Source organism: Monodon monoceros, unplaced genomic scaffold (genome assembly GCF_005190385.1).
Source record: "Monodon monoceros isolate NGI ecotype Baffin Bay Population unplaced genomic scaffold, NGI_Narwhal_1 Super_Scaffold_14, whole genome shotgun sequence".
Taxonomy (NCBI): domain Eukaryota; kingdom Metazoa; phylum Chordata; class Mammalia; order Artiodactyla; family Monodontidae; genus Monodon; species Monodon monoceros.
In genome coordinates this window covers 75,528,687-75,539,326 of record NW_021703770.1, presented here as the reverse complement: position 1 = coordinate 75,539,326, position 10,640 = coordinate 75,528,687, and the positions used below count along the sequence as shown (strand labels likewise).

General features: G+C 47.9%; 1 protein-coding gene across 2 annotated transcripts; it reads right to left on the bottom strand.

The window, feature by feature from the left end:
- Positions 1-1,327: 1,327 nt before the first annotated feature.
- EFCAB1 (EF-hand calcium binding domain 1) lies at positions 1,328-10,400 on the bottom strand. 2 transcript variants are annotated; one of them, XM_029223148.1, is made up of 6 exons: positions 10,250-10,400; positions 6,064-6,222; positions 5,238-5,342; positions 4,420-4,571; positions 4,046-4,150; positions 1,328-1,433 (listed from the first exon to the last, which is right to left on the bottom strand). In XM_029223148.1, exons 1-6 carry the CDS (start codon positions 10,305-10,307, stop codon positions 1,374-1,376), a joined length of 639 nt encoding a protein of 212 aa, XP_029078981.1. In that variant the 5' UTR covers positions 10,308-10,400; the 3' UTR covers positions 1,328-1,373. The 2 variants fall into 2 exon arrangements, with proteins under 2 accessions (XP_029078981.1, XP_029078982.1); XM_029223149.1 differs by lacking the exon at positions 6,064-6,222 and having other exon boundaries at positions 1,374-1,433; positions 10,250-10,307.
- Positions 10,401-10,640: the final 240 nt, after the last annotated feature.

Genomic DNA, 10,640 nt, shown 5'->3' with positions numbered 1-10,640 from the left:
CAGGGACGGGATCTGTCCTCACGCGTTGGCCCAGCCGGCCTTCCCGGAGGGTGTGAGGTCACATGTGCTGGAAATCTCAAAATGATGCAGGCCTGAAAGCCAGCATTCCTACTTCTACAAAGTTACCCCAAGTAAGTAAGCGACGATGCATGTGAAGAGATTTATCTACAAGGACAGTTCATTTCGGGAAGTATTTGTAACAGCAAAAATGTGGGAATATCCAAATGCGAAAGGCAGGGAAAGAGCCTCATAAGCCCTTCTTTCTCAAGCTGCTACCTGATGCCCAGGGGCACCTGCTGGAGAGTGGGGGGCAGGGGGAAGGCAGGGCTGTCTTCAGGGCTTCCTGGCCAGTGGGTGCACTGGGATGTGACCCCAGATGAGGGGCTGCACAAGGGGAGTCCCAGGTGTGGGGGGAATGCACTGAGGGGCAGGGCGGGGGATGGGGACCAAGAATGGGGTCCAGGTGGAGACACAGCGGAGCCAGACAGAGAGCGAGCTCTGCATCCGCCGGCAAGGGCGGCCTCCGGCTGACTCCAGAGGGAAGCTGAGAGCCGCACCTGGGCCTCACCCCTCAGATCCAGGGAAGAGCACTTCTTGCCTCTGCCCACCCACAGGTGGGTTTGCCTCCTGGTGCCTCGTGGTACTGTGCATCCCTGGTGTTTACCCAGGGCCGCTCTGGGCAGCGGGCTGTGCCCTCAGACGCCTCAAACAGTAACACAGATCGTATGCAAACAGGCTCCGTGTCTCTGAGTCTCCCTCAGGGCCCAGCAGAAAGACGTCTCAACGCTAAATGCCAGAACCATTGTGCTCTGGGCGCCATCTTGATTATTTACTGCTCCAAAGGAAACTCAGTAGTTTCAGTGATTTTGTTTTCACATCTTTATTGGAGTATAATTGCTTTACAATGGTGTGTTAGCTTCTCCTTTATAACAGAGTGAATCAGCTGTACGTATACATATATCTCCGTGGGATAGGGAGGGTGGGAGGAAGACACAGAGTTTCAGTGATTTTTAAACGCGTGCCCAGCATCTTTCTGACGTGAGGAAAATAACTCATGATGATATAGTCTCTCTATTCATTTCATTCATACAAACATTTTATGACAGTTGTGTGTCAACAGACAGTCTAGGTGATACCTTGTCTCTGCAGTGTTCACTCGTCTGGCCAAACCCAACCACGGCTAATAAGGAACCCCTTGTCTTCATCTATCTTAGTGGCATCTTACGCCAAAGTTGAATGATATACGTTAGTCAGCCCTGACCCCTCTCACCAAACACGCAATTCACAATCACCTTCCGAGCTAAGCAGGAAAAATACACAACACGGATGAGACTCCTTTTCTACTCACTTGAGACAACAAGACATTTAGGAATTCACACCTCGTTGAACTCGTTTGGATCTTTGAATACTTGGGCTTCAAATTCTTTCTGGCTCTGCAAAATGAAAGTGTTCAAATTAGTACAGACTTTCAAAAAAATAAACAAAAAATGTTCCTTAGGCCTCCTAACATCCGAAGAGACAGGCAGTGACCGAGGAGGAGTGGGGTTGGGGACCTGGGAGGGGCTGTGTGTTCACCCGCAGGCGCGGACTCTGCTCCAGCCCAGCGCTGGTTCTGGGCCCACAGGGTGGGCGAGACCACATGGCCTGGCTCCCAGGAGCCCCTGCCATGAGCTTAGGCTCTCGGCCAGGAGCCGGGAGCTCAGCTCACTGCAGTGGGGGCTGCAGGAGTGTGAGCGCATTGGGGGTCCAGGGGGCTCAGCACGAAAGGGAGATGCCTCCTGGCTCGGGAGGCTCTGGACGGAGAGCAGGGGGTGCGGGAGGTCGAGCGAGACAAGAACCCAAGGGCCTACCGCCTGGGCTTTCTCAACAAGGCGGGGGTGACCTTGGCAAGAGCAGTTGCAAGAGGGGACGGGAAGAAGCGATGGTCGTGTAGGTCATAAATACGGACAATTCTTCCAAGACGCTTGGCTGTGACAGAACAAGCCTTGGACAGGAAATAGAAGCAGGTGTGGAATTAGGGGAAGTTCTCTCCTTTTCTTCCCACCCTCCCTCCCTTCCTTCCCTTTTGTTTGTCACATGTGACAGGTTTAGGTCTGTTTAAATTCTGATGGGAAGGTTTTAGTAGTGAGGAAGGAGGTTGAAGATGTAGGGTAAAGATGAAGGTAAATGATGGAGTTTCTGAGGAGATGGAAGGACATAGATCCAGGACTCTCCATCAGGCACTTCTGAGATCTCTCCACCCATCCATCCACCCACCCGTCCATCCAACTATCCACCCGTCCACCCATCCACCCACCCGTCCATCCATCCACCCGTCCATCCATCCACCCATCCACCCACCTGTCCATCCATCCACCCGTCCATCCATCCACCTGTCCACCCGTCCACCCATCCACCCACCCGTCCATCCATCCACCCGTCCATCCATCCACCCGTCCACCCATCCACCCGTCCATCCGTCCACCCATCCACCCGTCCACCCGTCCACCCATCCACCCACCCGTCCATCCATCCACCTGTCCATCCGTCCACCCATCCACCCGTCCACCCACCCGTCCATCCATCCACCCGTCCATCCGTCCACCCGTCCACCCGTCCACCCGTCCACCCATCCACCCACCCGTCCATCCATCCACCCGTCCATCCATCCATCCATCCATCCATCCATCCATCCACTCAACATTTACTAGGGACCCACCATGTGCTACACACTACATGTGAGGAAATATGGTGAAAACCTCCCAAGTTCCTGCTTTAGGGACCTTACATCTACATGTCGAGACAGACAATAAGCGAGTAAATATATTCTGTGTGACGATAAGAACTGTGAAGAGAAAGAAGCAGGGTCGGGGATGGAGGGGAGGAGAAGTTAAGATGATCAACAGCATCTGAGCAGAGACTGAACGAGGCGAGGTCTGGGGGGAACGTTCTGGACAGAGGTCATGGCGAGCACAAGGGCACCAGGGAGGCAGGGCAGGTGGCCGGGGGGGCTCCAGGGGAAGAGAGGACAGGACACAGCAGGAGACGTGGCTGGAAAGAGAGAAAGGGGCCTCGTGCAGACTTCAGGGCCCGCCGGGGAGGGGCTCGAGCACCAGAGGGGCCTGAGAGCCTTTGTGTTTTTACATATCCTGGATATTGTGGAGGGCAGTCAGTAGGGGGACAGCAGCGGGAGCGTGACCTGGGCTGGGTGACTGATGACAGCGACTGGATGGGGGCTGGTGGCCAACAGACGTGGGAGAAGAGGTTATATTCAAGGGTTTATTTTGAAAGAGTAGCGAAAAGTGTTACGAGAGAGGTTAAGGATGACTCCTAGGGTTTTGACTGAACACCTGAGTGCGGGGGGGGGGGTGTCATTTATTGAGTTAGGGAAGACTGGGGGAGGGGCAAGTTTGGGGGAAAAATCAAGAGTTTATTGAGATCATCTACTCCGTATGTTGAGAAGGCAGCTGGAGATACAGACTAGAGACTGGGGTGGGTGGGTTAGGGTAATATTTATATATCACATCCCTCCACCTGCCTAAAATCTTCCAACAAATCCTCGTGATCTTCAAGACAAAATCCAGCTCCGAGCTCCATGGACTTCGCCCTCTGTGTCTTCCGGCTTCATCAACAGTCTCATGAACCTAATACAGGTTCCTCTGTGTCCCCCGCTTCCCTCGCTCATGTGTGTCATTCTCTCTGCTTGGGCCCTTCTCCCCGGCTGACCGCTGTGTCCACAAAGACCCGGGGACACTTCCTTGTCCCTCCAGCCATACCCCCATCTCCCTGCAGCCTGTTTCCATGCTCCTTCTTTTTTTTTTTTTTTTTGCGGTCCGCGGGCCTCTCCCTGCCGTGGCCTCTCCCGTTGCGGAGCACAGGCTCTGGACGCGCAGGCTCAGCGGCCATGGCTCACGGGCTCAGCCGCTCCGCGGCATGCGGGATCTTCCCGGACCGGGGCACGAACCCTCGTCCCCTGCATCGGCAGGCGGACTCTCAACCACTGTGCCACCAGGGAAGCCCCCTACATGACATTTTGGTCACTGTTCTGTGAACGTAGTGCCGTTACCTTTGGGTCAGGAAGACACGGTCCAAACGCTTCCAGCAGAAGAGTCTCCTCCCTCACAGCCTGTTCATAGTCTGCGAAGGACAGCTTCCCGTCGTGGTCGTGGTCCTGGGGGCGACCGGCCACACCGCAGTTAACATGGAAAACACATCACAAACACACACTGTCTTCTCATGGCCCAGCGTTCACAAAGAAGACGTCAGAAAAGTATGAGGCTAAGTACTGAAATTGAAAGGAGCTGTCATATTATGATAAAAGAGCACAGTCCGAGTGCTGTCTTTCACCAGGCAGGAAACTGAGACTTACTCTAATTTGAGTTCTTATTTCTACCCCACATCTGTGGATTTCACGAGAAAACTCTAAATTACCCATCGTACCATTTTCTTCAGGGTTATTTCCACCAGGTCTTTGATCCCTTCGTCGGGGTCCTCCTCGGACGGCTGCTTCAGGAGGCTATCCTTCAGCATGTGGAACATCTCCTCCTTCGAGATGAAGCCGTCACCGTTCAAGTCAAACACGTCAAAGCAATCTTCAAGAAAGAACCGGTACGAATGTGCTGCGGCCAGGAAGGCAGCCTTTGCTCTGATGGTGTTCAAGGCCCAGGGCTCCAGTGGTGTTTACATCAAGCCTCGGGCCTCCGTGCAATCAATTCCCCTAACAAATGCCTGATGTCCGCTTACTGAATATACTCAACAATCCTTAGAAAGTTTCCTGCACTTAGCTTCAAAGAGCAGGCCAAGGAGCAACGACTTAACATTCTCGTCGTGAAAACCTTGGAAAACGGATTGAAATGCGCCTCTTAAACAGAGTTCATTGGGATGAATTAGGAATTAACTAAGAATCAGAAACTTGAATCAATGTTGTATGATGACAATTTGAGTAACAAAATATGTAAAGCACTTACCACCTTCATACGTAAACGCATGCGTACGTGGTCCGCACGTGCACCACCCGCCTGTGCGGTCTGCTTGGCATGGATTCTGCCTCAGAACTTCTTGATTTGCCTTTTTATTAATTTTTTTCAACCCTTATTATTGATGTGAATTTGCTCCATAAAAGAGGCTGATGGGAATTCACACCAAGCAAACAACACACAAACCCACCCCACTGGCTGGGCTGGAAGACATTGATGATTTTCACTCTTTCGAGGTACTTATCATAAAGTGCAAACCAATAGGATAACATGAAGTCTTACATTTCATTTTCTCTTCCAGAGTTCCTCGAAGAAACACTGATAATCCATAAACCCACTCTGATACAGTTATGCAACCATCATTGTCTTTGTCAAATGCTCGGAATACTAAAAAAAAAAAGAGAGACGTAAAAAATATGACACTTGTGCTGCGTTTCTATTCTCGGTGATGGACCCGCACGGGGCTATGCACTCCTGAAATTTAGGCGAAACCTCACGCCCATATGGTCCCATGTTCTCATTTGATAAACGAGGAAACTAAGATGTCGTAACATCGGAAAACTCTTTTACTTAAGCATTCACATTTCCCTTCATACTTTGTGGGAACAATTCTGAATAGCTAAATACATGAATCAACAGTGAACATATACACATATAGGTACATTAAATTTGTTGATATATTAACATAAAACATATAATTTTATATTTTGTTACCCAAGAAAAGTACTGCTATTACATGATAGATAAGATTTTATATTTTTTATTGGAATACTCTTGATGATGTAAGGACATTTAAATGTCCTTTTAAAACGATTATTTATTGTTCTATTTACTAAGTAGAAATATAAATAGCTTGGGTTTTCTGATGTAAAGAAAGGAAACCTAGTTATCCAAGTTGACTTTGTCCTCTTCCTAAATCCACAGAAAGAGTGGTCGCTACCTTCTTCCCTACCATGCTTCCCTATGAATATAAAAATTAAACTTTTATGTTCAAATGGATTTGGGAACACAGAACGTGAAGCTTCACGCCCAGAGTTTGTCCAGACTCCAAACTGTTTTACCCAGTTATGGCTGGATTTGGCCCGTCTAGACACTGACGTCCGCTCACCTCTGTCCATGATCATTTCGTCCGTCATCCCAAATGTCACGTGCAGGATGTTCCGAAAGGCGTTCCGATCCAGCCCGACGGCCAAACCCTGCCGCTCTGTCACATCACCCACCAAGTTATAGAAAAGATTGATAAGGCATTTCACTTCAAATTTATTAACTGTGAAAGAATGAAATTGAGATGTAACAAAAACGCCTTTTAATCTTTAATGTCCAACTTAAACTTTGCACAAATGAGTTTTGTAGACAAGCAACACTGGAATCATGAATGGGCAGCTGTCAACAGGAGACGATCCTCTTTTGAGATTCATGACCCTCAAGTTGCCAGAGGATGGTCACTACCCAGAAGTTCCCACTGAAGTAAGGGCAGCAGCCGTCCCTCCAAACAGATGTAAGTGCAGAGTCACAGTTAGCAAAAGGACGATAATATTAGCCAGGTCACCTGAATGCGGATTGTGGGGTCTGATTCTAAGTAACCATGGTGATGTTAAAAATGGTAACTTTCCCCCAGCATTTTGATTATAGGCATTCGTGAGATTTACAGTTTAACTTTTCCCTGGAAATAGATACCAGCCTCCCCCAAACCAGGCAACAACTTTCATCTCACATTAGCCTTCGTGAAGCCGTGAGCCAGATTTTGGAAATCAGAGTCGCCTATTTTCCAATAAGGAAGGAGTTAAGCATATTCTAGCACCCAGGAAGGTTCTCGCTGTGAGGGATGGAAATTAACAGGCAGCCATGCAGCAGCACTTTGGAGGAAGGACTTTTTTGTCTAAAGGGTGTGCACACACATGCATGCTTGCATACACACAACTGCATAGAGGGTGGTGCTGTTAACACTGAGCTAATTGTGTCCCCATCGCTGTCCGAGGTGTGTAGGTGGAAGGATTAGTGTCTGGCATTAGAACATAAAGGTGAGTTTCAATATGAGGTAAAGGTGGAAGATGGGGAAAATCTTATTTCAAAACAAGACAAAATTAAGGTTGAGTATTTTTAAAAACAAGGACGGAAGCTGTGTGCATGTAAAGGAAAACAGCCCAAAGAAATGGGTAAATCCCACCTCATCTTGCAGGCCAGGATAGGCTTGAGAGCGATTTCCAGTTTGGGGTGCCACAATTTAAGACGAACATTGAAAACATTGGAAAACAAATGATTTAGTAAATAAATTGATAAATAGTAGAAAATAATGTAATGGTTATAATTTTAAAAAGAGCCTTTACTTGCCACAGAAAACGGTATGAATGGTATGTCACTTCTTCAAAAAAAAAATCACACATAGAAATACTACATAATCCAGTGATTCCACTTCTGGGTATTTGCCCCAAAGGATTGAAAGCAGGGACTCTGATACTTGTACACCATTATTCATAGCAGCAGTCGTCACAACAGCCAGAAGGTGGGAGCAATCCAGGTGTCCATGGGTGGATGAGTGGATGAATAAGATGTGGTCCATCCATACAATGGACCATGATTCAGCATTAAAAAGGGAGGAAATCGTGACTCATGCTACAACTTGCCTGACTCCTGACTACATCATGCTGAGTGAAACAAGCCAGACGAAAAAGGACAAATATTATTTGATTTCACTTATATGATGTACCCAGAGTGGTGAAATTCATAGAGACAAAAAGTAGACGGTGGGTGCCAGGGGCCGCGGGAGGGGGAAGTGGGGAGCAACAGTTTAATGGGGACAGAGTTTCAGCTGGAAAGATGAGAAAGTTCTGGAGATGGATGGTGGTGACAGCCGCACAACGTGAATGTACTTAGTGCCACTGAGCGGTGCACTCAAAATAATTAAAATGGTAAATTTTATGTTATGTCTATTTAACCACAATTAAAAACTCTAAAAATAAAAAGTGATGTTAATGGTTGGGGAAGAAAACCTTGCATGAAGAATGATGCAGTCTGATCACATATATGAAATGCTAGCTGAGGGGATGTTGATTAGCCATTTTCCCATCTCAGCTGAAATAAAAATGAAAGAGTATTAGCTTAATTTATTCCCCAAAAGATCCAAGATGGGTAATTTTTCCATAGGAAAAATTCTCTTGCTGAAATGTTTCTTATATCATGCCGCAACTAAAAGATCCACGTGCCGCAACTAAGACCCAGCGCAGCCAAATAAATAAATAAATATTGGGAAAAAAAGAATACTAAATGAAATTAAGGAAATTCGAGGATGGATTTTCATCTTTTTGGATTGGTGTAAGTCTGCTGTGCAGATCAGATCTGCAGAATGGTGGGTTAACTAGACACACATTTAAGATACTTTCTTCTTTGATTCTACAAAATCTACCCATTTCATCTTGGTGGGATTATCACCTGGCAACTAAAAGGAAATATGACTTTAGAAGAAAGGTCCTCTGTTTAAAGAAACTCAAAATTATTATAATGCCCATGATTAGTCACTATTTCTATAGAATTTAACTGGTAATCATCAAGGTTCTTAAGGTTCACTTTAAAATTTTTATGTAGGACAAAAATCAAAAGAGTTGACTGGTTTTCTTGCCGTGTTTTCACTTATCTTTCCCTTTTATAAATTTATTTTATTTATTTTATTTTTGGCTGCGTTGGGTCTTCGTTGCTGCGCACAGGCTTTCTCTAGTTGCGGCGAGCAGGGGCTACTCTTTGTTGCGGTGCACGGGCTTCTCATTTCAGTGGATTCTCTTGTTGCGGAGCACGGGCTCTAGGTGCGCGGGCTTCGGTAGTCACGGCGCGAGGGCTCAGTAGTTGTGGCTCGCAGGCTCTAGAGCGCAGGCTCGGTAGTTGTGGCGCACGGGCTTAGTTGCTCCGCAGCATGTGGGATCTTCCCGGACCAGGGCTTGAACCAGTGTCGCCTGCATTGGCAGGCAGATTCTTAACCACTGAGCCACCAGGGAAGCCCTCACATCTTTTAATATGTTCACAGAATATCTGCAATACATTGCAAACTCACTTGAACAGGAACTAAATCAAATTCAGTGTTCGTTGTGTATAGCAGTTATTGCACTGTTTATTTAAAATGTTTACTAGATGTTTAAGATCTGGCCTCTTCCCAGAAATGAAAGTATTTTAAGAAAAACAACACAACAAAACTCTCATCAGATTGTAATAACCATGATAATATCTTAAATTATAGGATGACTTTTTTTAGACGTTTAAGATGCTCATTCACAGCCTAACTTTTATTTCCAGCACCATCCCGACAGGATTTCCTACCACTCATCATAAGATACTAAGTATGATTGGAAGGCACTAGATCCCATAATCTCTAGGACTACATCAAAACATGTTTGTTCTTTTTTTGCACAGTGGGAGTAGTCTTGGGATTATGGCTTCTATTTTTTTCAAAGGGGCAGTAGTTTTGCAATAAGCACTCAACTTCTAAGATTGCTCGTCAGATATCTCCCTCATCTAAGCCATATCCATAGCTTCCTTGCCCAAGCACAGTCCTGTTTTTCAGTCTGAATATAATTCTAAAGTTACCTGTGAAATTCTAGGACCACTTTTCAGACTATGTGTGAGATGGGAGCAGATGTCTTCAATAGGTGTCCATCTTGCCACCTGCCAAGTCTAATGCTTCACTTTGCTGGAAAGTTGGGTCTAGAGTTGGGAACAGATCCTTTACTGTGTGTTTAGCTTTGTTGAGCTCCTTGGATTCCAGGCACATTTCCTTGCTCTGAGATACAGGTTTCTGGGTCACTTCACCGTGTCTGTCCTAAGGATGTTCAACCACTGATAACCATTTTCTCTTATAGGTCTCTTGGTAATTCCCAAAACCTGGACCTTGCCAGTTGATTTGCTCTAAGAAGAGCTGTTGGTTGGGCTACTTTTCTTGAGTTCGGTGGTTTTTAGTGCTTGTTTTCCACCTGTGTCTGAAGCTAAATCCACATGTGTCTCCAGGGTATATAAATCACGTTTCTATAACGTAAGGGTAAGTTAAGAGAAGGTTTGAGAAGCAAGTGTGTGCGTGTGTGCGGGTACAGCACTAGATACCTGGATACCTGGAAATGTGCCTTAATATCATGGGCGCCGGGGGTGCCCGCCCCAAGGAGCTGATGTTGGTGTTCCCTTCCAGACTCCTCTTTAGGGTCGGGCGTGGAGAGGGCTCCGACTGCGCTCGGGCTCTGCAGGCGGGACAGCAGCACCGGGCAGGACAGGACCTGGCCCAGGAGCCTCTGCACACCCGGCACCTGATTCTTACTTACAGTGCTTGCAATTTTTAGTTAAGGAGTCCGTCAGCTTCTGCAGCTTCTTGCGGTTCATGCCGGCCGCTCAGGGAACCGGGCCGCGGCCCGTGTCCAGTGGGGCGGCTGCCGGGACCCTCGCGAGGCCTGGGCCGGCGGCTGCCGGCGAGTCTCCCCTGTGCGCGTGCACGGTCCTAACACGCGACGTGGCCATGGCAACGGCTTGGCGGCCGCCGATTGGCTCCGAGCTGGGGTGGGCGTGGTCCTAACCGGACGACGTGGCCATGGCAACGCCTGGGCGGCAGCTGATTGGCTCCTGGGCCGGCCGGCACTGTCTCTCTGGGAGGGCCGGCCAGGCGCGCTGAGACCGCGTTCCGACTGTGACGTCGGCGGGTGACCCCCCCAGGTGTGG

What these genes read in the sequence shown, in the direction of transcription:
- EFCAB1 (XM_029223148.1), bottom strand. Translation starts at nt 10,307, where the DNA reads ATGAACCGCAAGAAGCTGCAGAAGCTGACGGACTCCTTAACTAAAAAT. An exon ending in AACTAAAAATTGCAAGCACT is followed by an intron (nt 6,223 to 10,249) that starts GTAAGTAAGAAT and finishes ATTCTTTCACAG; the next exon opens with TTAATAAATTTGAAGTGAAA. An exon ending in CGAAATGATCATGGACAGAG is followed by an intron (nt 5,343 to 6,063) that starts GTGAGCGGACGT and finishes TTTTTTTTTTAG; the next exon opens with TATTCCGAGCATTTGACAAA.